At 35.2% G+C, this 27920-nt stretch overlaps 2 protein-coding genes and 1 pseudogene across 2 annotated transcripts; all 3 read right to left on the bottom strand.

Moving 5' to 3' along the window:
- Positions 1-2761: 2761 nt before the first annotated feature.
- LOC132165575 (G-type lectin S-receptor-like serine/threonine-protein kinase LECRK3) lies at positions 2762-5157 on the bottom strand. Its single transcript, XM_088511814.1, has one exon. It carries the CDS (start codon positions 5140-5142, stop codon positions 2821-2823), a length of 2322 nt encoding a protein of 773 aa, XP_088367940.1. The 5' UTR covers positions 5143-5157; the 3' UTR covers positions 2762-2820.
- A 4599-nt stretch (positions 5158-9756) lies between these two features.
- On the bottom strand, positions 9757-12138 carry LOC132164961 (G-type lectin S-receptor-like serine/threonine-protein kinase LECRK3). The gene has a single exon (XM_059575478.2). It carries the CDS (start codon positions 12121-12123, stop codon positions 9808-9810), a length of 2316 nt encoding a protein of 771 aa, XP_059431461.2. The 5' UTR covers positions 12124-12138; the 3' UTR covers positions 9757-9807.
- A 10743-nt stretch (positions 12139-22881) lies between these two features.
- Positions 22882-25240, bottom strand: LOC132164955 (G-type lectin S-receptor-like serine/threonine-protein kinase LECRK3; annotated as a pseudogene).
- Positions 25241-27920: the final 2680 nt, after the last annotated feature.

Genomic DNA, 27920 nt, shown 5'->3' on the forward strand with positions numbered 1-27920 from the left:
AACTATCATTTATGGTCTACTTAAGATATTACCCATTCTCAGTAGGGTTGACGCTGTCCCGAGAAACTTGTAATACAATGTTGGTGCTTCGACCATTGTATGCTACCATCCATCACTAGCAGCCCAACCAAGTTCGACCTATTAATGATGTATGTCGTATAGTGACCACCCATTAGGCAATGGCTGTGCCAATCACGAAACTAGCATTGGATCCAAGGCTCATATACATACACACATTTGACCAAAGAATCAAGTCTATATAGTAAGCTTATGGCCATTATTCCACACATACTGGTATACCATGTCATACAATGCATCTTATCAACCAGTTTTTAAAGCAGTTACCAAGTTATTACAAAAAGTAGACAAGTTCATATCATACGCTTGGTCAATTAGTTGACATATCCCACGTTTTTAAGGAAAGTGTTCGTAAGTGTTTACTTACCTCATTCGCTCGCTCGAGTCCTCCGATATCACAAATCACTACTATAACGAAACATAACTCATCGTTATGAGCAGTACTAGAGAACTCTACGAGGTTCCATCTAACGAAAATGGACTTTTGTACACATTTATGGGGCTAAGGGGCTTGTAACTCGCTCTCTAGGCGAGCACTCGCTCCCTAGGGCGAGCGTTCAGCCAGAGGCTAGGGTTTGGCTAGAAATCCACCAAAAATGCATCTAGGTTTCTATCTAAGGCTATGGGTTGGTATTTCTTTCCTAGGCTCAAAATAAACACAAACATCTCAAGAAAGCGCACCACAAAGAATCAAAGAGGTATTTAAAAGTCTTTTGAAAACATTTCTTGGTTTTATTAAGAAATAGGCACATCCAAGTGAAAACATCTTATCATGGAACTTCTAAAGAGAACAATGGTAGGTTGAAAGCTTTTCGAAATCGCTATTGATTTTACAAGAAAAACAGGTACAATAACTCATTATGGCATCTTTTAAAACTTGTAACATTAAGAGAGTAGTAACAATAGCATGAAAGAATGATTAAGAAGTCACCTTAGAAGATAGCTAGAGCTCCACACCTCCTCATTCTCCAAGAACACTCACAAACCTCACAAACTCTCAAAAAGCAATCAAGCAGTGTTTCTTTAGGACAACAAAGCCTAAAATAAGGGTTAAGGGTTGTGTGGGGGTGGGTTTATACAGGGGAAAAAGTTGAGGGTGTTGCAAGAGAAATCCTGAAAAGGTGTGAGCGCTCGTGTACTATGGTGTCAAGTGTTCGTGTATTGTTCACAACGAGTTAAAAATGCTTTTCAGGCGTGCGATTTTGGTATTGTTCAAGAGTCTAAAAATTGGTCAACGAGTGCTCACGTATTGTAGCAGCGAGCAATTTTGTACTGTTCACAAAAGGTTAAAAATGCTTTTTAGGTATACGACTAGGTAAAAACCATCGATCAACAAAAAGTCAACAAGCGCTCGGCCTGGTCCCCACACGAGTGCTCATGCACTGTAGCAGGCGAGCACTCGTGTGGTCCCCCATGCGAGCGTTCGTGTACAGTAGCTTAGAAAGTCCAAAATTCTTAAAATGCCCCTCCAGCTATCCTCAGTGACCCAAAGTCCAATTAACTCCTAACCAAGCTGTCTTAAGCCTAGTTAATTATTTTGCATCACTACAATATTTGATCATGTTCAAGTCATAACTCTCCTCCATATAACCTATATATACCTTTAACCCTCTTATTGTAAGGTTTGCACATCCTGTAGAACATGTTACACAACCTTGGTGCCCCACGTTGTGGTTGCATTTGTGAGTTTTAAGTCTCATATTAAGAAAGTATAAAGAAAAATAGTACTTCATATACCTAAGTGGATCCAAGCCCATAATTTAAGCTTTTAGGCTAGAGTGGTATTCAAATATGTATATTAATGTCATGTTGGTAATAACTCACAAACCATTTTTCTCCCTAACAAATGGTATCCAAGCCATGGTTAGCTTCTTAGGACTAGGTATTTGGATGCGTCTACTTGGAGTTGTGTCCAAGATGAACATATTGAATTTTTTCATCTTGAGGGGAGTAACAGCAGATTGATTCTAACTAGATTGCACATGTGTTACACATGTTCTAATTAGTTTAGTTAATTAACACAGTTAGTTTGTTAATTAAGTTAGTTATATGGTTGAATAGCTTTGTAACTAACTTCTCTTCTTCCCTTTCGCTCATGATCTGTTTTATGTGTATAAAAACAGAGTATATATATTGTAAGCTACAATTTATTCAAGCTAATGAAAACAGTTCAAGTTTTCTCCCATTTCATTCATTCTCTCCTTAGGATTTGATAATTAGCTAACCACAAAAGATAACCTTCAACTTACTCTTCGAGTCTGGCTAATATCCAAGGCGAACCATGAAAAGAAACCTCTGAACATGAAAATTTGCGCATCGTAGGTGGTTGATAATCAAAAAGCTCTATGAAATGGTAGCTAAAATTTGGACTTTACTGAAATCCTTCCTCTGATATTACCTCTTTTGACATGATCAATCCATACGAATATATCCATCTCAGTACAAAGGCTATTAACATATATATTGTTGAGTATACTTGTGTGCAGAAAGGTTTGACTCCTGTGTTGGAAAGATATAATGTTATTTGCTTTTTTAAAATTTTTTTATGAATAAGCATCATTTTTAATAAGCAACAACCAAAATACATTGCAACGGCCAGAATAAATTGGGACTCTGCTGCATAATCCAGCAGCTTAAAATAGAGGATTGACGAGATGCATACACAAGGATCACATGAATTTAAAGCTTACAGAAACTTCATAACTTTGTTATACAAATTACGAGGCTCAATCACTTGAGAGTCTATATCGTACTTAGAAAACAATCGGGGCTAGGAGGAATTGGAATATCAACCGTCCCTTCTAACATAAGTAGAACCTTCTTCATTGAGGGCCGAAGTGATGGCTCATTCTGAATGCACCAAATTCCTAATTTAACCATTCTCTCCACTTGCTTCTTGTCAGCATCTTCATCTCCAATTAATTTAGCTAGGTCGCCGGCTTTAAAACAATGGTAGGCCCATTCTTCAAGAATAGCTTCTTCCTCAGGTAAATTCCAATCCACACTCTTTCGACAACATATGATCTCCAAGAGCACAATTCCATAACTATAAACATCTGCTTTTGCTGTGATGGGCAGTTTTCGATGCCACTCGGGTGCAACATACCCCCTTGTTCCTCTGATGCCAGTAAAGGTATTTGTTTGGTCTTGCTTCAACAGCTTTGCCAATCCAAAGTCAGAAATTTTTGCACACCCGTATTCATCCATAAGAATGTTCTGAGGTTTTATATCACAATGAATGACCTGTTGCTCACACTCTTCATGGAGATAAAGAATTCCTCTTGCTACATTGCGAGCAATTCTCATTCTTTCATCCCAGCAAGGTTGTTTTTCTGGTGTGAAAAGTACATCTGCAAGTGACCCGTTGCTCATGTACTCATAAACCAAGAGCCTATGAATTCCGTCATGACAATACCCGAGCAGAGGGATAAGGTTTCTGTGATGCGTTTTCCCAATAACTTTCATCTCAGTCTGAAACTCTCTTTCCCCTTCGGCCAACACTTTCTCTAGTCTTTTAACAGCGACAACCTTCTGGCCATTTGACATTGTCCCTTTAAAAACTGCCCCAAATGATCCTCTACCGACCTCTTCTTTAAAACCATCTGTCACTTTCTCAAGTTCTGAATAAGTGAACGATCGTGGAGCAAAATCGTCACTGAGTTCAACATTTCCATCACAAGAGAGTTTTCCATACCAAAAATGATTTTTATAGAACACAAATCCGGAAATTACCAACAACAAGCATCCAAAAGCAACAAATGAAACACCAATAATTAGGATGTCCACTCGAAGCTCTTTCTTGTTTTCTTTCGGCATATTTCCATTTGGAGTAGTGGGTGTAGACGTACTTACCTTGATGAGAGCGGTGTATGAATCACTCAGTTGCCTTCTCCCATATCTTAGTGGAAGCCTCTGTTTTCGGCAGGTCCTGTCTTTGAATAGCGCAGCTTCACAGTTACAGTCGTCTAAACAGGCTTGTGCGCAAGAATCTTTGGATGGTACTAACACAACAGAATATGAAATATCTTCCCATACGGTGTTAGCCACTTCTTCCATGTTGTATGTAATATCTCCATTTTTGTTTTTGCAACCTTCTGCAGTGAAACTCTTCTCGCAGCCAGCAGTCCAGTTCCCCTGTTGTACCTTTTCGAATCCCGGAAGACATACACATTCAGCCTTTTGATCATTTAAAACACAAAAACCATTTAATCCGCATAGACCCTTAGAATTGCACACATCATTCGAAGATGACCATTCCTTTGACCAGTCTCCCTTCTGTTTCAGATGATGCGAGTATATCCGGAAAATCCCATCAGCATCAAGTCTCATGAGATAAATAGTATCTTCTGTAGGATATCCTCCATCCGTTAGATTCCCAATATTGAAACTAGTAGTGTTTAGCAAATAGAGATGGGCATCAGCATCAAAGTTTAGCGTCACGTTATCTCCACTGCCACCTGTCCACGATGTATAGAAAGAAAATGGAGCTGTGTCTGGGGTACCCACCGGGTATTGAACAAGGTTTCCATCATTTTGCATCTTCAGACGGAAGATACCTGATGAATGTTGAGTTTCTGGCATACTAGAAATCAGCTCTTGACCTGCTAAGAGACGTTGACCGGGTAAAAGGGTATCGGTCGCGTGCTCAAAACTCTCCCATATTATTTCTTGATCCGAATTATAGATCACGAAATTGCCTGAATTAAGCATGGAAGCCGAAGCAGACCCGAAAGAAGCAGCTACGACGGCTACCTGCTCTTTTGCCAATTGAAGGACAAGCCTGCCGTCGGTTGCAAAAAGCAAGGTAACATTGCCGGAGACAGGTGGGTCATCACGGTTTGCAGTCCAGACAACCGTCTTCTCAGGAATTCCGGCCATAAAAATCCCGACAGCGTAGGCATTGCCCTGCTTGTAAAATCCAAAGGCATAGAGACCAGAACGTGACAACCACGTAGAGTTTGTGGTGGGTGTCAGAGAAGAGCTTCGGCTTACATTAGACTGAATATGTTGAGCTGAAGCAGTGAAAAATGCAGAGAAAATAAAAAACAGAGTGATGAAATCCATAACAAGATAATGAGATCTCTCTGTAGCTTCTCTTTTCTCCACTTTTCATTTCATATCAGAACAATTGGTTTTAGCATGAAATGCCCAAAGGACTCTCAGTGCCGGTCTCTTTCCGTCTTTCACTTACAAAGTCTACGAAGTCGAGTCAGAAAACGGAATTGTCAAACTTCTGAGAACCACGGAGGTTGACGCATCTCTCACGCTTCGCGTTACTGGATTTATGAGCTTTGAATTCAACTCTCTTTCCTCTTGTTCCTCCCCCTTTCCTCTTTTAATCAGAAAAAAAAAAAACCACATAAATCTCACTTGTTTAATAAGCAGCTGGAACATGTAGTCTCATGTTCGTATTGAAAATTACTGCTTAGAATATAACCACGCATTGGTCGTGCATATTTATATTATAAATGAAATGAAATAAGTTAAAGTGAACCAAATCAAAGCTATTAGCCTATTAATTAATGTTTTGAAAATCACAGCTGTCATTATAATGATGATCTGAACCATCATTACCATGCTAAATGCATTTTATAAAATACTGATGCCGTTTAGCAGACTTTACAGAATTTCCATATAAATTGATTATGTGACTGTAAAAATTAGTTATTAGATTAATGACTAATTTTTACCGTCACATCATTCCGATTGTTTGATAAATGTATATTAGTCTGTTAAATAATATTACTCTTAAACTAATTATTTTTCATTAGCTTAAAATGGAGTTCTACTGCATGGAGTGTCTCCATCTGGCTTATCCTGCTACTAGTTTTGATTGATCTGCTCCTTCTTTGGATGATCTATGACATTGTTGACTGGGTCATCCATTTTGTTTTATTCAATTAAATATTTTTATTAACTTAAAGTGTTGGAAAAAAAACATAAAGTTTTATGTTCGTACCTTTTTTTTATAACTCACACACAAGTATCTTTGGTAAGTGTTTTACACTATATAGTAATGCCTCTCCCGTTTAGATTTGAAATAATTCAACGGTCGTGTTTTATTACAAGAATAAAATACATATGTCCACAACTTAAATGCTATTTGAGAGAGAATATAAGATAGAATTGAGATGATTTTTTATTTTTCTTCACTTATAAAAAAAAAAATAAGAATTGAGAAATGCAGAGAAAAGAAAAAACAGAGTGATGAAATCCATAACAATATAATGATATCTCTCTGTAGTTTAATTGTCAAAACTGAGTCTACAACTCTTACAGTCTTACGTACTATTGCGGGCTTTGAATTAAACTCGTTAGAACAACTTTAAATTCAGATTTCATATTAAATTTGCACAAAATATTATGCTATTACACATAATTCGCCGGACTATTTTATTTTTATTTTTTAATGTAAATCTCTCATTAGATTTGTGTGATTCATATATGAATCTTACAAATCCAATAATGAATTCATTTGTTCATTGTATGAAGGTTGGTGAACAATTCAACAAAATTTCATTATTATTTAAAACATATAAATGCATTTGGCATTAATTTTTTCAATTGTTCTCAATGAATTTTCATATTTCAAAATCGCTCCATAATTTTTTTTATCGTTGATAATTAAGTTAAAACGGTTTACTGCGCGCACTTTCATCCCACCCTTAGAATCAGTCAAAGTAAATCTTCTGGACAATCGCAGTCTTGAATTTCTAGTTTCTGGGACTTTTCCTTGCCATTTATCCTGTGTCACACGTAACAGGAAACACAATCCAACCAAGTGACTTATTACCAAAGGATGATGCATTTAGTGCAAGGCTGACACCTCAATCTCGTCAAACCAATGACTCCAAGGAACACGTCAAAACTTTATAGAGCCTACTATATTAAGAGACCTGGTCCCTAAAGAATGGAAGAGCTATGACTATGAGGAGCATGAATGAGCAAAGCAAAAGTGAATAATCTGTGCACATGGAATGGAATGCAAATGCATGCTAAGCAAGATGGCTCAGCCAATGTGCACATTTACATGCCCTAAAATGTCTAAATCAATTAATTAATGAGAGAGAAGGAAGTCCCTAAAATGCATGGAAAGGACATGTAGGCATTTCAACAAACAGGTTCTGTGCACTTTGAGACGTAAATGAAGCACCGAGATAATTAAAGATTTAATGCACCCCAGATATTATATGAATGAAAATCAAGATGCCTAATTCATGTAGATTATCCAATGACTGCATATAGGTGAGATGCATTTTACAAACAATATTCCAAGGCAAAATGGCATGAGCAAAGAAAAATATGCCTAAATACAACAAGGATAGAGGCAACCACAATCTCGATCTCAACAATACCAAAAACTAAAACCAAAACAACATAACAACCAAAACCTAACCACAATCTAAACAAAATACATGAAATAGAATGTAGTGATGCAAAAAAGGAGATGGGAAGTGGAGTACAATGCATACCGAAAGTATAAAATGTCCGAACACCCAACATGAAATAAAGTTTAAAATGGAGCGTTTTGTCAACATAATTTTAAAATATACAATTTGAAAACATAATTTTTTTTTAAAAAACGCAGTTAAGCGTCTAGCAAAATCACAGTTTGACCTTTAAAATCGTAGTTTAACTTTTAAAATGTGTGTATTCAAAAAAGCACCTTATTATCTGCGATTTGAAATCGTAGATTTTTTTATGTTTTTTAATAGCAATTTTTTAAAAACCAAATCTCAAACAATTCATTCTATGCGATTTGATTTAAAATCGCATTTTTTATTTATAAAATAGTAATGTCAAACATACTCTAAAGTAATGTTATTAAAACGTACACAACATGCACGAAGCGTGTATCACGTAACGAAGCGTTGTCAACATATATTTAAAGTTTAGCGTAGCATTTTGTAGCTTCTTATTCATAATTAAGATGTTAACCTAAATCTCTAAAGCTGGAAATTAAAGTCTAAAACAGTGAAAGGAAGAAACATTGAATCCCAATTCTCTTACATTTTCTCGGGAAAAAATCACTTTAAAAAAAAAATGTATTTAGCGCATTTATAACTGGGGAAAAAATGCCAAGAATTCTTTCTTGGCGTTTGTATTAAGTTGAGAAAAAGGGTGTCAGGATTAAATTTTCTCGGTGGTAGGTAGAAGGGTGAGAAAGTTTGAGGAAATTTCTCTGCGTTTTCCTCAAACACCGAGAAAATTCCTCGAACAATTTGAGCAATTAATTCATACATATGCTTATGCAAACAGCCAGACTTATTCTAAGCGTTGCCACCTAAAAATCCATGCTATTAAAAACTTTAACTTTCTTTCAACTCCAACCCCTTCATCTTATTATTCTTTTTATTCATCCAAAAAATAAATAAAAAATACACATATTTCTCTCAAATTACCACTGCATTGTCAATGTCCCCATCAAACTATCAAGTGTGTCAATATCTCTTATAAACTATCAAAACAATGTCAATATATCCCCAATGACAAAAATATCATTAAGACAATTAAAAATAATTCTTAAAAAATAAAAAAATAAAAAAACTAAAAAATTAAAATTAAAAAAACTAAAAATAATAAACAAAAAATTAAAAACAAAGGGGGTCATTTTAATTTTTTTAGGGCTTTTTTTTTGAATTTACAAGGATATTTTTGTCTTATTGAAGATTTTGTAAGGTTATTTTTGTCTTTTTGCTAGCATTGGGATACTTTGACATTGTTTTGGTTGTTTAGAAGAGACATTGATAATGAAATAGTAGTTTGAGAGATGTATGTATATTTTTCCACAAAGAAAAAGAAAATGAGGCTAAAAAAAATAAGAGCACGAGAGTTTATAAATTGTAGCACCAAAATGATTTTTGTGATGCTATACCTGCTCGAGCAAGTTGGCTGAGACAAGACGACAAGGACAAAAATTGAAGACCATGATAATTTTACATAAAGCAAGTAAACCTCAAACAACATTAATGTAATATGAGAATCTTGCACTGCTCTATTCAAATCAGTGGGGATGATAGGTTTCTGTATAAAAAAGCAAAATAATTTTGCAATGTAATGAATCCTTCATCACCAATGAAGTACAGGGTTGCTTTACCAACATGGTTTCAAAGTATTGCTAATCAAAATAATTGAAGACTAAAATCCGTGAATGGTATGCAGAAAAGAGGACATATCAACATATGTGCAACCATTAAGTTTACTTTTAATTTAGACCAAATTTTATCAAACTAACAAATATTACATCGACTTGCAATACTAAATTTTTTGAGGGTTTTGTGATACGTGAATACGTAAAGGGGATAGATGTTAAGTTCTGAAAGAACTTAGACCTTAAATTGTGAGGGAACATAGACTTTTTAGATTTTGAGAAAACTTAAAACTATTTTTCAAACTCAAGGTTTGAGATTAATTATGCTTACTTTTTATTAAAATATCATCCTTTAAATATGAACATTACAACGACTTAGACTTGGAATAAAACTACTCCCACACCCACTTGGAGATAAACCCCTAGAAAGATAACTAATAGTGTACTCAATCTAAAATAAATAACTAGATAATTGAAATACAAATAGACGCATGGTTATCTCTAATCTAAAAATAATGATAACGAAACTTATCTAAATTAATCTTAAATGAAATCTAGTTCATATTAAATATAATGTCTACTTTATCACTATGTTACTTCCCTAACCTTTTGTCATGCCCAATCAATCACATGAGAGTCTATATCGCACTTAGGAAAGAAGCAGGGCTGGGAGGGATTGGAATATCAACAGTCCCCTCCAACATAAGCAGAACCTTCTTCATTGAGGGCCGGAGTGATGGCTCATCTTGAATGCACCAAATTCCTAATTTAACCATTCTCTCCACTTGTTTCTTGTCAACCTCTTCATCCCCAAGTAATTTAGTTATGTCGCCAGTTTCAAAACAATGGTATGCCCATTCTTCAAGAATGGCTTCTTTCTCGGGTAGATTCCAATCTACATTCTTTCGACAACATATGATTTCCAAGAGTACAATACCGTAGCTATAAACATCTGCTTTCACCGTGATGGGCAGTTTTCGATGCCACTCTGGAGCAACATACCCCCTTGTCCCTCTGATGCCAGTGAAGGTTTTGGTTTGGTCTTGCTTCAAGAGTTTTGCCAATCCAAAATCAGAGATTTTTGCACACCCATACTCATCCATGAGGATGTTATGAGGCTTTATGTCACAATGAATGATTTGTTCATCACACTCTTCATGGAGATAAAGAATTCCTTTTGCTACATTGCGAGCAATTCCCATTCTTTCGTCCCAACATGGTTGTTTTTCTGGTGTGAAGAGTACATCCGCAAGTGACCCATTGCTCATGTACTCATAAACCAAAAGCCTATGAATTCCGTCATGGCAATACCCGAGCAGACGAACAAGGTTTTTATGATGCGTCCTCCCAATAACTTTCATCTCAGTCTGAAATTCTCTTTCTCCTTCGGCCAACACTTTCTCTAATCTTTTGACAGCTACAACCTTCTCGCCAATAGACATTGCCCCTTTAAACACTGCGCCGAATGATCCTCTGCCAACCTCTTCCGTGAAACCACCCGTCACTTGCTCGAGTTCTGAGTAAGTGAACGATCGCGGAGCAAACTCGTGACTCAGTTCAACATTTCCATCATAAGATAGTTTTCTATACCGGAAATGATTTTTATAAAAAACAAATCCAGAAACTACCAACATCATGCATCCGAATGCAACAAATGAAGCACAAATAATAAGGATGTCCTCTCGAAACTCTTTCTTGTTTTCTTTCGGCATATTTCCATTTGGAGTAGTGGGTGTAGAAATACTTACCTTGATGAAAGCTATGTTTGGATTAGTCTGTGTCCTTCTCCCATATCTCAATGGAAGCCTTTGTTTGCTGCACGTCCTGTCTTTGAATAGCGCAGCTTCACAGTTACAATCCTCCAAACAAGCTTGTTCGCAAGATTCTTTGGATGGTACTGACAGAACAGAATATGAAACATCTTCCCATATGGTGTTAGACACTTCTTCAAAGCTGTATTTAATATCTCCATTTTTGTTGTTGCAACCTTCTTCAGGGAAGCTCCTCTCACAGCCTGCAGTCCTGTTGCCTGGGTGTACCTTTTCGAATCCCGGAATACATAAACAGTCAGGCTCTTGATCAAATGAAGCACAAAAACTATTTAATCCGCAAAGACCCTTAGGATCGCACTTATCAAGTGAAGATGACCATTCAATTGACCAGTTTCCTTTCTGTTTCAGATTTTGTGAGTATAGCCGGAAAATCCCATCAACATCAAGTCTCATGAGATAAATAGTTTCTTCTGTAGGATGTCCTCCAGCCGTAAGATTCTTAATGTTGAAACCAGTAGCATTTAGCAAGTAGAGATAGCCATCAGCAGCAAAGTTCAGCGTCACGTTATCTCCATTTGTCCCAGATGCATAGTAAGCATATGGAGCTGTGTCTGGAGTATCCACCGGGTACTGAACAAGGTTTCCATCATTTTGCATCTTCAGACGGAAGATACCCGTTGAGTGATCCGTTTCTGAATTACTAGAAAACATCTCATGACCTGCTAAGAGACGTTGACTAGGTAAAAAGGTATCAGTCGGGTGATCAAAACTCTGCCATATAATTCCCTTATTGGAACTATAGATGACAAAATTGCCTGAGTTAAGCATAGAAGCTGAAGCAGACCCAGAAGAATCAGCTACGACGGCCAGCTGCTCTTGCCCCATTTGAAGGACAAGCCTGCCATCGCTTGCGAAAAGCAAGGTAGTATTGTTGGAGACTGGTAGGTCATCACGGTTTGCAGTCCAGACAACAGTCTTCTCTGGAATTCCGGCAATAAAAATCCCAACAGCGTAGCCATTGCCCTGTTTGTAAAATCCAAAGGCATAGAGACCAGAATGTGACAACCACGTAGGGTTTGCGGTGGGTGTCAAAGAAGAGCCTCGGCTCACATTAGACTGAATTTGTTGAGCTGAAGCAGAGAAAAATGCAGAGAAAAGAAAAAACAGAGTGATGAAATCCATAACAAGATAATGAGATCTCTCTGTAAATTTAATTCTCTTTTCTCCACTATTTATTTCCTTTCCGAACAACTGGGTTTATCACGAAATTCCCAATTTGAGAAGTAAAATCCAAGGACTGAGTTCTCATGTCTACGAAGTGGAGCCCAATAACGGAATTGTCAAACTTACGAGAACCACACAGTTCGACGCGCAGTTAATGGTAAATCAACCTTCCGAGAACCACACAGTTTGGGTCTGACACGCACCCTTGCGCACGCTTGCTAGACAAATCAAAAATATAGACTTTGAATTAAGGATACAAATTTCCTCGATGAAAATTCCTTCATTCCTTCGACCTAGTGTAAGACTCCATTTGAGATTGTAATTTTATAAGAATAATTTATATTTTTAAAAGATATCACAAAATAGGCGTTTGACATTATCATTTAAAATGCACTTAATTTAAAATTAAAAAAAAAAATCTACTATGCCTTATTTAATTTTCTTGCTAAGCAGTCGTTGTAAAATAAAACTTTTACTAATAATTGCTATAGAACTTTTACTAATAATTGGCTAATTGGAGGAGGTGCACGGCAACCCCCAGCCACCTCTGGGCCACCCTTCTGATCCCCTACTTGGGGTGGCTATCGGCCGATAGCTGCCCTTTCTTTTTTTTTGTTTTTTTTTTAATAAAATAAAAAAATTAATTTTTTTTTTTTTTTTAATTTTTGCATTTGGTATGATTGGGTGGTTTTATGTTTTTTTTTTAAGCTTAGGTTTGGTATAATAAGCTTAAGTGTCAACTTTTTATTGGTGGCACAAAGGGGTGGGTTTGTGCCGCAGCCCCACAAAAGTTGCCCTCCTTTAACAATACCCTAGTACCCGGTTCTCTAGATGGAATAGGATCTGTGCCATTTCAAATGAAATTGAGAGTATTTATGAAGTAAAAATATTAGTGATATTATAAATTTTATCCTTCAACTTTAATGTTAAGACAATATTACCCCTCATTTTACAACAAATGAATATTCTCTATTTCATTTAAATCAACGTTTATATCTTCAAAGGCAAGGGAACAATGTAATTAATGTTGAAATTAAATGGCTAAAAGTTGGCATGGAATACTTAGGAAGAATTAGGTGTCAACTTTTTATTGGTGGCACAAAGGGGTGAATTTGTGTTGCAACCCCACAAAAGTTGCTATCATTAAACTCTACCTTAGTACCCGATTCTCTAGATGGAATAGGATCCTCGTCATTTCAAATGAAATTGAGAGTATTCACTTAATGTAAAAGGAGGAGTAATAATGTAATATTATAAATTTTGTCCTTCAACTTTAATGTTAAAGATAATATTACCCCTCATTTTATAATAAATAAATATTTTCCATTTCATTTGAACCAACATTTATATCGAAGTTGAAAAACTTATTAATGTTGAAAACTTCAAAACTTCAAAGAATGTTGAAATTAAATGGCTGAAAGTTGGCATGGAATAGGAAGAAAGTGTTATACTTTTATTGAAATTTCTGCAGGGACTTGTATCAATGAACTAACTTAGTTATTACTTGACAAATCTCTCCCAATTCTTTGTAGGTTGCGGTCAAACAATATAGGCTTCGGCGTGGCGCTAGGGTCACGCACCGAAGGAAACTTCTTCATACAGTTCTCAATAATTTAAATAGAGGAATGTTACCCTTTTTTTTTTTTTCTTTTTCTCTTTCTTTTTTTTTTTTTTTGTTTAGTGTTCTTCTAGTCTTATGGTAGATATTATATTTTACTTTTTTTTTTTTTTTTTTAAGGATTAATAGGGTACATAAGTTTTTTCTATAAAATAATATCTACGTAGAACCATAAAAACATAATAAAATAAAATAAAAAAAATAAAAATAAAAATAAAAAAATAAAAAAATAAAAAACTGTAGCATTTCTCCTTTAAATAGGACATGTGTGGGACAGTCAATGGCACGTGTAAGGTACATGCTTTACTCGTTAGAGAAAAATTGGATTGTATTAATACAAATTAAAGTTCATTGTACCGCATGGCCATAAGACTATTACAAGTCCAGATGCATGTAATTGGAATGGGATCTTAGGCTACGAAATTATAAAATTGAAATGGTAAGAGTACATCTTGGGTCTCTTCCTTTATATAACCCTAAAAATAAAATAATAATAATAATAAGGGTTAACTACTTCATACCCATCTAGGGTTTCCCAACTTTTTTTTTTTTTTTCCTGTGGTTTCATTTTTATCACAAGAGGTCCCTGTAGTTTTGATAAGTGACCAAATTAGTCCATCCGTTAGTTGACCGTTAGTTAACCGTTATGACTGACACGTGGACCAATCAGATGTCGACACGTGGCACATATTTAATTTTTTTAAAATTAAAAAAAAAATGTATTTATAATCAAAAAAAAAATTTTAAAAAATGGAAAAAAATTGGGGGTGGCTCTTTGGCCATGGCCACCCCCATCTGGCCAGATGGGGGGCACCAGGGGGTGGCCGAAACCACCCCCAATGGTGATTGGGGGTGGTTTCGGCCACCCCCAAGGCTCCATGGGGGTGGCCGAGCCACCCCCAGTGGGTACTGGGGGTGGTTTCGGCCACCTCCTTGGAGCCCAAGGGGGTGGCCGAGCCACCCCCTGGTGCCCCCCATCCAGCCAGATGGGGGTGGCCATGGCCAAAGGGGGTGGCCGAGCCACCCCCAAATGGCCAAGAGCCACCCCCATTTTTTTCCGTTTCTTTTTTAAAAAAAAAAAAATTTTAAAAATTAAATGTGTGCCACGTATCAGTCCTAACGGTCAACTAACGGATGAGCTAATTTGGTCACTTATTAAAACCACAGGGACCTCCTGTGATAAAAATGAAACCACAAGGGGGAAAAAATAAAGTTGGGAAACCTTAGGGGGTATAAAGTATTTAACCCTTTTTTTATTTTTATTTTTTTAAATTTAAAAAAACTAAATGTGTGCCACGTGTCGACGTCTGATTGGTCCACGTGTTAGTCCTAACGGTCAACTAACGGATGGACTAATTTGGTCACTTATCAAAACCACAGGAACCTCCTGTGATAAAAATGAAACCATAGGGGAGAAAAAATAAAGTTGAGAAACCCTAATGGGGTATGAAGTATTTAACCCTAATAATAATAAGAGATAAAAACAAGAGAAGAGAGGTAATGAATTGTTGTTGTGTTTACAAAGTTTGTTATTTATAAACAAAAGTGGGAGTTTAGATTTGGGATTAGTTTGCATCTATGAAAAGTGCTCTTAATTCGTTGCATATCGTAAAATGTCTACCGTGGGTCTCGTTTGGTTCTTCTCTGGGTGTGGGACTCCCTCCCACTATATCTACACCACGTAGAAGATATCTATATATATATATATATATATATATGTGTGTGTGTGTGTGTGTTTTTGCATATATATATATATATATATATATATATATATATGTGTGTGTGTCATTAACGGGTAGTTTGCAGTAGTGCTATTTTTTTTTTTAATTTTTAATTTTTTTTTTTTTTTTATAGTTCAGTAGTGCTATATTTAAATTGTGAAGGAGTAATGCTAATCTTTATATTTATTTTATTTTCGTTAATGTAACATATTTTAAGGAGTCCTGCTATATGGCAGACGTTGGACCTTAAAAAAAAAAAAACAAAAAACAAAAAATGAACTTTTTTGGAGAAAACGAGCCTCTTTCTCTCTTTCCACATTTTCGGACAAAGCTCTCTCTTTCCTCTTCCCTTTCTCTTCACCAATGGCCGGCCACTGGAGACCACGAATAGCGAGCACTGCTGACGATCCACTACATCTCCGGCGACGAGCTACTACTGTCAAAATCCCCAAATTTCGAAATTTTCAACCACCCACTATTTAACTCCATTTTCCCTCTCTCCCCACCGATGGCCGCTGAGCGCCGGTGTCAAAATCCATCTTCTCTCTCTCTCTCTTTCTTTCTCACATTGCTCGGCGTCGTGGTCTCCAGTGGCCTGTGAGGGGAGAGGAGAGAGGAAAGAGAGAGAGAGAGAGAGAGAGAGAGAGAGATTTGTCTAAAATGAGGGAAGAGAGAGAGAGAGAGAGAGTCACACATGTGTTTTTGTAACCTAATTTTTTTTTAAGTTCCGGACGTGGCACCAGGCCACATCGGACTTGGCGGATGCTGGAACTACTAGCGTCTGTTGTATAACTTTACTCTATTTTAAGTGGGTTTTTTTTTTTTTTTTCCTAAGTGACTGAGATGAAAAACTAATAATGATATAAAGAGTATTAGAGTTCTCATAGAGTCATCACAAATGTGATGTGGCATTTAAAATCACCAATAGATCAAAATTCAATAATGATCATCTCAAATTTAATGGTGATTTTAAATGTCACATCACATTTGGGATAACTCTAGTTCTCCTTATATTATTATTCAAATCAATATAAAATAAGTATGATAAACAAATTTGAAAGACATTACATTATTATCGTTCTGAACACAAATAGTGCAGCCAAGAATTAGGCGGAAATAATGAATGTAAAGGCCAAAATCCTAGATTACACTTGCTAAGCTTTTCACTATTTTAGAACACCCTCAATGACCTTACTATTTTAACAATCCACTCTCACTATTCTATTTATATATATTTTTTCTTCAAAGATTTATTTATTCTTTTTCTAACTATTAAAGGAGGAGAAAGACCAAAAAGAAAAAAAGGGTAGAGAGAAATAACTTTTTATTCATTTGTTGTATAAATAGTACTCACTATTAATAGCGGGTACCGTTCATTCACTATTTTTTGTTTTGGCTAAAGTAAGAAGGCTAAAAAAGGGAGATTTTAAGCATTATCACCAAATTACCTCAAATAATTTTGGTCAGACTGCAAATAATGCTCTTATGCCCAACTTGATTGAGGGTCACGCACTTTCCAATTGGACTCACCGAAGAGATAAGCATATGAAAATTGTGCAAAAGAAGTACGAAGAAAACCCTTAACTTCAAGATTCCGTTTGAAGTTAAATATAAAATATGGGTAATTACCTTTTGTCCCCATGAACTACAACGCCTTGACACTTTTCCCTCCTAAACTAACAACTATGACATCTGACCCCATCAAACTATCATCTTATGACAAAAAGCTTCATTCTGTCAGTCAAAGAGGTTAAAATTGACAGTTAACGGTCATGTACAATTCATGTGCCATTTTTTAATTTTTTTCTTCCACTTTTTCCCTCACTTCAGACCGAGAAAATGACGTTTATATCCTCCTAAACCCTAATCCAACACATGAAAACAATTTAAAATGAGGGCAACTTGTGAAGCGTCATTTTCACAACTTGTGAAAACAATTTAGGAGGGTATAAGCGTCATTTTCTCGGTTTAAAATGGGTTCAAAACCGGTTTCTAATCGGCCCAATTACTTTCGGCTCAACTGCCCAAGTCGGCCCACTCTCAAACCAGTCCAGAAGGCTTAGCCAAAGAGGCCAGTCAAGTCAACCCGCCCATGGGTTAGACCCGGTTCATTCAAATCGGATCTCCAACCCGGTTTAGCCGAGTGGGCCAACCGGGTCAATCTATCCAACCCGATCCAAAGTAGTCAACCCGGTTCACCGAATTAGACCCGTGTCACTTCTTTTCGGGTCATACCATATTCAATGGTCCATAGGTTTTGGCCAACTTTGGCCCATTTAACCAGCCCAATTGATTTAAGTTTCATCCAAGCTCAAGCCCAAATTTTGGGTCCAATTCTTCTCAACTAAGGCTCTAGCCTAGCCCAAAACATTCATTGCCACCAATAGCCACTGGCGGCCACCACCAGCCGCCATCCACAGCCTCCGGCCGCCTCTTGGACGAGAAACAAAAAAAAAAAAAAAATCTTGTCCTTTATTTTTCCAACCTCAATTTTATGCATTGAGATTGAGGGGGGTTGTCTTATGTGTTATAGGGTTTAGTCAACATAGTTATATACTTATGGGGAAAGTGCTAAGGTATAAGGCAACATAATAAACTAGAATAATATAAAATATTATAACAATCCCCCTCAATCTCAATGCATAAAAATTAAAAAAAAAAAAAAACAAAAACAAAAAAAAATTTGCACTGGCGTGCGTGGCACGCCGCGTGCTGTTTTACTTCATCCGTTGTGTCATGTTCGAATTGAAAATTACTGCTTTAGAATATAACTACGCATTGGTCTTGCATATTTATATTATAAATGAAATAAAATAAGTTAAAGTGAACCAAATCAAAGCTATTAGCCTATTAATTAATGTTTTGAAAATCACAGCTGTCATTATAATGATGATCTGAACCACCATTACCATGCTAAATGCATTTTATAAAATACTGATGCCGTTTAGCAGACTTTACAGAATTTCCATATAAATTGATTATGTGACTGTAAAAATTAGTTATTAGATTAATGACTAATTTTTACCGTCACATCATTCCGATTGTTTGATAAATGTATATTAGTCTGTTAAATAATATTACTCTTAAACTAATTATTTTTCATTAGCTTAAAATGGAGTTCTACTGCATGGAGTGTCTCTATCTGGCTTATCCTGCTACTAGTTTTGATTGATCTGCTCCTTCTTTGGATGATCTATGACATTGTTGACTGGGTCATCCATTTTGTTTTATTCAATTAAATATTTTTATTAACTTAAAGTGTTGGAAAAAAAACATAAAGTTTTATGTGTCTATCTTTCTTTTAAAACTCATAAACAAGTATTTTTGATAAGTGTTTTACACTATATAGTAATGCCTCTCCCGTTTAGATTTGAAATAATTCAACAGTCGTATTTTATTACAAGAATAAAATACATATGTCCACAACCTAAGTGCTATTTGAGAGAGCATATAAGATAGAATTGAGATGATTTTTTATTTTTCTTCACTTATTTAAAAAAAAAAAAAAAAAAAGAATTGCGAAATGCAGAAAAAAGAAAAAACAGAGTGATGAAATCCATAACAAGATAATGATATCTCTCTGTAGCTTCTCTTTTCTCCCCTTTTCATTTCCTATAAGAACAATTGGTTTTAGCATTAAATTCCCAGATCGAGGACTGAGTCACTGAGGGTTCAGTCTCTTTAGAGTTATACAAGTCTGCGAAGTGGAGTCAAAAAAACGAAATTGTCAAACTTACGAGAACCACAAAGTTTGACGTATTTATGGTAATTGTCAGAACTGTGTCTACAACTCTTACTGTCTTACGTACTACTGCGGGCTTTGAATTAAAGTCGTTAGAATAACTTTAAATTCAGATTTCATATTAAATTTGCACAAAATATTATGCTATTACACATAATTCGCCAAACTAATTTTTTTTTTTTTTTTTATATATAAATCTATCATTAAATTTGTGTGATTCATATATGAATTTTACAAATTCAATAATGAATTCATTTGTTTATTGTACGAAGGTTGGTGAAAGATAAAATGAATTTTATCATTTTTCTTATTTTTATCGAGAGCAAACATTTGGGTTTAGAAGGGTCAAAATTAAAAAAAATATTATTGAATAAAAATTAATTAAAAATACTAAAGAATATACTTAATGAAATAAGTAAACAATTCAACAAAATTTAATTATTATTTAAAACATATAAATGTATTTATAATTTATTTTATCACATTTACCGTTAATTTTTTCAATTGTTTTCAATGAATTTTTATATTTTAAAATTGCTGCATAATTTTTTTTATTGTTGATAATTAGGTTAAAACGGTTTACGCACTTTCATGCTACCCTTGAATCTGTCAAAGTAAATCTTCTTGACATTCGTTGTCTTGAATTTCTAGTTTCTGGGACTTTTCCTTGCCATTTAGCCTGTATCACAAGTAACAGGAAACACAATCCAACCGTGTGAATTATTACTAAATGATGATGTATTTAGTGCAAGGCTGACACCTCAATCTCGTCAAACCAATGACTCCAAGGAACACGCTTATAGAGCCTACTATTAAGACCTGGTCCCTAAAGAATGAAAGAGCTATGCCTATGACGGGCATGAATGAGAAAAGCAAGAGTGAATAGTCTGTGCACATGGAATGGAATGCAAATGCATGCTAAGCAAGATGGCTAAGCCAATGTGCACATTTACATGCCCTAAAATGTCTAAATCAATTAATTAATGAGAGAGGAGAAAGTCCCTAAAATGCATGGAAAGTACATATAGGCATTTCAACAAACAGGTTATGGGCACTTTGAGACGGAAATGAAGCAACGTGATAATTGAAGAATTAATGCACCCTAGATATTGTATGATGAACGAAATGCATCAAGGGATGCAATATGAATGAAAATCAAGATGCCTAATGCATGTAGATTATCCAATGACTGCATATAGGTGAGATGGATTTTACAAACAATATTCCAAGGCAAAATGGCATGAGCAAAGAAAAATATGCCTAAATACAACAAGGATAGAGGCAACCACAATCTCGATCTCAACAATACCAAAAACTCAAACCAAAACAACATAACAACCAAAACCTAACCACAATCTAAACAAAATACATGAAATAGAATGTAGTGATGCAAAAAAGGAGATGGGAAGTGGAGTACAACGCATACCGAAAGTATAAAATGTCCGAACACCCAACATGAAATAAAGTTTAAAATGGAGCGTTTTGTCAACATAATTTTAAAATATACAATTTGAAAACATAATTTTTTTTTTAAAAACGCAGTTAAGCGTCTAGCAAAATCACAGTTTGACCTTTAAAATCGTAGTTTAACTTTTAAAATGTGTGTATTCAAAAAAGCACCTTATTATCTGCGATTTGAAATCGTAGATTTTTTTATGTTTTTTAATAGCAATTTTTTAAAAACCAAATCTCAAACAATTCATTCTCTGCGATTTGATTTAAAATCGCATTTTTTATTTATAAAATAATAATGTCAAACACACTCTAAAGTAATGTTATTAAAACACAACATGCACGAAGCATGTATCACGTAACGAAGCATTGTCAACATATATTTAAAGTTTAGCGTAGCATTTTGTAGCTTCTTATTCATAATTAAGATGTTAACCTAAATCTCTAAAGCTGGAAATTAAAGTCTAAAACAGTGAAAAGAAGAAACATTGAATCCCAATTCTCTTACATTTTCTTGGGAAAAAATCACTTAAAAAAAATGTATTTAGCGCATTTATAACTGGGGAAAAAATGCCGAGAATTCTTTCATGGCGTTTGCATTAAGTTGAGAAGAAGGGTGTCAGGATTAAATTTTCTCGGTGTAAGGTAGAAGGGTGAGAAAGTTTGAGGAAATTTCTCTGCGTTTTCCTCAAACACCGAGAAAATTCCTCGAACAATTTGAGCAATTAATTCATACATATGCTTATGCAAACAGCCAGACTTATTCTAAGCGTTGCCACCTAAAAATCCATGCTATTAAAAACTTTAACTTTCTTTCAACTCCAACCCCTTCATCTTATTATTCTTTTTATTCATCCAAAAAATAAAAAAAATACACATATTTCTCTCAAATTACCATTGCATTGTCAATGTCCCCATCAAACTATCAAGTGTGTCAATATCTCTTATAAACTATCAAAACAATGTCAATATATCCCCAATGACAAAAATATCATTAAGACAATTAAAAATAATTCTTAAAAAATAAAAAAATAAAAAAACTAAAAAATTAAAATTAAAAAAACTAAAAATAATAAACAAAAAATTAAAAACAAAGGGGGTCATTTTAATTTTTTTAGGGCTTTTTTTCGAATTTACAAGGATATTTTTGTCTTATTGAAGATTTTGTAAGGTTATTTTTGTCTTTTTGCTTGCATTGGGATACTTTGACATTGTTTTGGTTGTTTAGAAGAGACATTGATCATGAAATAGTAGTTTGAGAGATGTATGTATATTTTTCCACAAAAAAAAAGAAAATGAGGCTAAAAAAAATAAGAGCACGAGAGTTTATAAATTGTAGCACCAAAATGATTTTTGTGATGCTATACCTGCTCGAGCAAGTTGGCTGAGACAAGACGACAAGGACAAAAATTGAAGACCATGATAATTTTACATAAAGCAAGTAAACCTCAAACAACATTAATGTAATATGAGAATGTTGCACTGCTCTATTCAAATCAATGGGGATGATAGGTTTCTGTATAAAAAGGCAAAATAATTTTGCAATGTAATGAATCCTTCATCACCAATGAAGTACAGGGTTGCTTTACCAACATGGTTTCAAAGTATTGCCAATCAAAATAATTGAAGACTAAAATCCGTGAATGGTATGCAGAAAAGAGGACATATCAACATATATATGCAACCATTAAGTTTACTTTTAATTTAGACCAAATTTTATCAAACTAACAAATATTACATCGACTTGCAGTACTGAATTTTTTGAGGGTTTTGTGATACATGAATTCGTAAAGGGGATAGATGTTAGGTTCTAAAAGAACTTAGACTTAGATTGTGAGGGAACCTAAACCTTTTAGATTTTGAAAAAACTTAAAGCCATTTTTCAAACTCAAGGTTTGAGATTAATTTTGCTTACTTTTTATTAAAATATCATCCTTTAAATATGAACATTATAACGACTTGGACTTGGAGTAAAACTCCTACACTCATTTAGAGATAAACCCCTAGAAAGATAACCAATAGTGTACTGAATTTAAAATAAATAACTAGATAATTGAAATACAAATAGACGCATGGTTATCTCTAATATAAAAATACTAATAACGAAACTTATCTAAATTAATCTTAAATGAAATCTAATTCATATTAAATATAATGTCTACTTTATCACTATGTTACTTCCCTAACCTTTTGTCATGCCCAATCAATCACATGAGAGTCTATATCGCACTTAGGAAAGAAGCAGGGCTGGGAGGGATTGGAATATCAACAGTCCCCTCCAACATAAGCAGAACCTTCTTCATTGAGGGCCGGAGTGATGGCTCATCTTGAATGCACCAAATTGCTAATTTAACCATTCTCTCCACTTGTTTCTTGTCGACCTCTTCATCCCCAAGTAATTTAGTTATGTCGCCAGTTTCAAAACAATGGTATGCCCATTCTTCAAGAATGGCTTCTTTCTCGGGTAGATTCCAATCTACATTCTTTCGACAACATATGATTTCCAAGAGTACAATACCGTAGCTATAAACATCTGCTTTCACCGTGATGGGCAGTTTCCGATGCCACTCTGGAGCAACATACCCCCTTGTCCCTCCGATGCCAGTGAAGGTTTTGGTTTGGTCTTGCTTCAAGAGTTTTGCCTATCCAAAATCAGAGATTTTTGCACACCCATACTCATCCATGAGGATGTTATGAGGCTTTATGTCACAATGAATGATTTGTTCATCACACTCTTCGTGGAGATAAAGAATTCCTTTTGCTACATTACGAGCAATTCCCATTCTTTCGTCCCAACATGGTTGTTTTTCTGGTGTGAAGAGTACATCCGCAAGTGACCCGTTGCTCATGTACTCATAAACCAAAAGCCTATGAATTCCGTCATGGCAATACCCGAGCAGACGGACAAGGTTTTTATGATGCGTCCTCCCAATAACTTTCATCTCAGTCTGAAATTCTCTTTCTCCTTCGGCCAACACTTTCTCTAATCTTTTGACAGCTACAACCTTCTCGCCATTAGACATTGCCCCCTTAAACACTGCGCCGAATGATCCTCTGCCAACCTCTTCCGTGAAACCATCCTCTGCTCAAGTAAGTGAACGATCGTGGAGCAAACTCGTGACTCAGTTCAACATTTCCATAAGATAGTTTTCTATTCCGGAAATGATTTTTGTAAAAAACAAATCCAGAAATTACCAACATCATGCATCCGAATGCAACAAATGAAGCACAAATAATAAGGATGTCCTCTCGAAACTCTTTCTTGTTTTCTTTCGGCATATTTCCATTTGGAGTAGTGGGTTTAGAAATATTTACCTTGATGAAGGCTATGTTTGAATCAGTCTCTGTCCTTCTCCCTTATCTCAGTGGAAGCCTTTGTTTGCTGCACGTCCTGTCTTTGAAAAACGCAGCTTCACAGTTACAATCCTCCAAACAAGCTTGTTCGCAAGATTCTTTGGATGGAACTGACAGAAAAGAATATGAAACATCTTCCCATATGGTGTTAGCCACTTCTTGAAAGCTGTGTTTAATATCTCCATATTTGTTGTTGCAACCTTCTGCAGGGAAGCTCCTCTTACAGCCTGCAGTCCAGTTGCCTGGGTGTACCATTTCGAATCCCGGAATACATAAACAGTCAGCCTCTTGATCATATGAAACACAAAAACTATTTAATCCGCAAAGACCCTTAGGATCGCACTTATCAAGTGAAGATGACCATACAATTGACCAGTTTCCTTTCTGTTTCAGATTTTGTGAGTATAGCCGGAAAATCCCATGAACATCAAGTCTCATGAGATAAATAGTTTCTTCTGTAGGATATCCTCCATCCGTTAGATTCTTAATGTTGAAACCAGTAGCATTTAGCAAGTAGAGATAGCCATCAGCATCAAAGTTCAGCGTCACGTCATCTCCAAAGCCGTATGTCCCAGATGAAAAGTAAGCATATGGAGCTGTGTCTGGAGTATCCACCGGGTACTGAACAAGATTTCCATCATTTTGCATCTTCAGACGGAATTTACCCGTTGAGTGATCCGTTTCTGAAATACTAGAAAACATCTCATGACCTGCTAAGAGACGTTGACCGGGTAAAAAGGTATCAGTTGGGTGATCAAAACTCTGCCATATAATTACCTTATTGGAATTATAGATGACAAAATTGCCTGAGTTAAGCATAGAAGCTGAAGCAGACCCAGAAGAATCAGCTACGACGGCCAGCTGCTCTTGTCCCATTTGAAGGACAAGCCTGCCATCGCTTGCGAAATGCAAGGTAGTATTGTTGGAGACCGGTAGGTCATCACGGTTTGCAGTCCAGACAACAGTCTTCTCTGGAATTCCGGCAATAAAAATCCCAACAGCGTAGTCATTGCCCTGTTTGTAAAATCCTAAGGCATAGAGACCAGAATGTGACAACCACGTAGAGTTTGTGGCGGGTGTTAGAGAAGAGCCTCGGCTCACATTAGACTGAATTTGTTGAGCTGAAGCAGTGAAAAATGCAGAGACAATGAGAAACAGAGTGACGAAATCCATATCGAGATAATGAGATCTCTCTGTAAATTTATTTCTCTTTTCTCTACTATTTATTTCCTTTCCGAACAACTGGGTTTATCACGGAATTCCCAGTTTGAAAAGTAAAATCCGAGGACTGAGTTCTCATGTCTACGAAGTGGAGCCCAAAAACGGGATTGTCTACAGTTTGGGTTTGACACGCGCTCACGCTTGCTAGCAAACCGTGTGTAGTCGAGCAACTCCACCGCGTAGTCGAGCAACCCCACCGCGTAGTCGAGCAACAAGACAAATCAAAAGTATAGACTTCGAATTAAGGACACAAATTTCCTCGGATGAAAATTCTTTCCACCTATTCGTGTTTGAATTTTTCAAAAATCAATATTTAGCTTCCTAAGTTACTAGAATGACAATAAATTGATGTTAAAAATATTTAAAATAAAATGTAAAAAATAATACTTGCACTTATCATATATATATATATATATATATATATATATATATATTGAAGAAGATTTGAAATTTTATTAATCAGCTCAAAAAGAGCAAAATCACATTGAAGGGGAAGACTCCTCCTTCCTGATAATACCTTCAGTAGCATGGTTGCAGACTTCTTTTGCTAGCACATGTGCAGCCATGCTAGCCTCCGTTTCACATGAACAAACCTGGAACTACCCATTGACAACGGCCCTGCTTTAACATCCTCCACGAAATGCCCATAGCTGCTATCACAAAGGCTTTTGGAGTTCACTGCGTTTACAATTTGTAGTGCATCTCCTTCGAAAATAACTCCCAAAAAACCTTTTTCTTTTGCAAAAATCACTGCATTTAGTGCAGCTAGAGCTTCAGCAACCACAGGCGTCACCGACGCTCGCTTCTTCACGCCCCATGCACTGATCGAGGAAATGGCCCCCTTCGTTTCTAGCTATAATCCCCAAACCCACCTCTTGTTTCTGGTTATCCAAGGCCGCGTCCCAATTTATCTTGACCATGCTCGCAGCGGCGTGGCGTCGACCGTGCCATATCTACTTCATGCAAAGGCCTCACCTCGTTAGCTTGCCTGCCCTTAATCCGTTGAAAGTGGAATCACACTCAAAAATGCTTTAATATTGCGATATGTGGCGTGAATTCATTTCTTTTAAAGGTTAAACCGGTTTTTTAAGGCATAATTTTTTAACCAGTTTTTTACTTTTTTATGTAAAAAAAGGGTCATTAATTAGCGTAATTAATTGCCTTAATTATATTTCAAGAATTTTTCATATACAAATTATTCAATAAATTAAGTATTATTAATGTCCGAATCAAATAAGCAAACAAATAATATAAATCAAATTATTATGTATTAATACGTTTAGGATTCTCACCAAAAAAAAAAAAAAAAAGGTCATATATATATATATATATATATATATATATATATAAAATAGTCGAAACCCCTCTTAAAAATACCTTAAAATTATGACATGTGGCGTGAATCCATTTTTTTTTTAAGCCTAAACCGGTTTTTTAACGCATAATTTTTGAACTCGTTTTTTAAGAGTGAACCGGTCATTAAATTAGCTTAATTAAGAACATTTAATTATATTTCAATCATTTTTCTTATATGTGATTTCATTAAGTTCAAAAATTTAATGCAAGATATTATTTTTTGGGTAAAGTCCACATACCCCCCTCAAACTACCACCCAATTGACAATGTCCCCCCCAAACTTTCAATTGCGACAATGTACCCCCCAAACTACCAAAATATTGTCAATATCCACCCCAAAGCTAGCAAAAAGATCAAAATACCCCTATATATTTATCAATATGACAAAAATACCCCTAAAATTCAAAAAAACAAATTAAAACGAAAATTTTAATTTTTTTTAAAAAATTATTTTAATTTTTAAAAGATTTTTTAAAAAAAAACCGAAATTTTTATTTAAAAAAAAAAATCAATTTTTATCTTTTTAGATTTTTTTAAAAATATGTTTTAAAAAACGAAAAAATTTTAATTTTTTTTAAAACGGAAATTTTTATTTAAAAATTATAAAAGAAAACTTTTTTTTTAAAAAAAAAAACAGAAAAAAAAAAAACGAAAAATTTTCAATTTTTATATAAAAAAAAAAATCGAAATTTTTTAATTTTTTTTTCTAATAAAAAGATTTTTTTTAATTTTATTTTAAGTTTTTCCAGAAATTTTAGTATTTTTTTTTTAAATTTTACTAAGGGTAGTTTCGTCAATGAGGGGTACATTGACAATGTTTTGGTAGTTTGGGGGGTACATTGTCGCAATTTAAAGTTTGGGGGGGACATTGTCAATTGGGTGGTAGTTTGAGGGGGGTATGTGGACTTTCCCCTTATTTTTTCATAATTTACTACTCTCCAAAACTAGAGAAAGACAACATTTAAAATTTAAAAAGATACTACATTAACTAATCATAATCGGCGGTATCAGCCATAAAAAAAATTAAAAAAAAAAAAAATTGGTCAATTAGCCCATTTATTTAAAAGGCTATTTTTTTTTTCATACTTTTCATTTTAAAGGTCTGTTTGCAATTGCATTTAAGAAATGGAGCTTTTAAGTAAAAAAAACGTTTTTTTGGTAAAAACTTTATTTTTAAGCTTTTGTCAAATGTGCGTTTTGGCATTTTTTTTTTTTAGGTTTTTTGACCTTCAAAAGCGTTTTCAAATTTTTTAGCAAACGATTGTTTTTTTGTTTTCAAACGAGCTTTTAA

Source organism: Corylus avellana, chromosome 11 (genome assembly GCF_965113065.1).
Source record: "Corylus avellana chromosome 11, dhCorAvel1.hap1.2, whole genome shotgun sequence".
In the NCBI taxonomy this organism is placed as follows: domain Eukaryota; kingdom Viridiplantae; phylum Streptophyta; class Magnoliopsida; order Fagales; family Betulaceae; genus Corylus; species Corylus avellana.

What these genes read in the sequence shown, in the direction of transcription:
- LOC132164961 (XM_059575478.2), bottom strand. Translation starts at nt 12,123, where the DNA reads ATGGATTTCATCACTCTGTTTTTTCTTTTCTCTGCATTTTTCTCTGCT.
- LOC132165575 (XM_088511814.1), bottom strand. Translation starts at nt 5,142, where the DNA reads ATGGATTTCATCACTCTGTTTTTTATTTTCTCTGCATTTTTCACTGCT.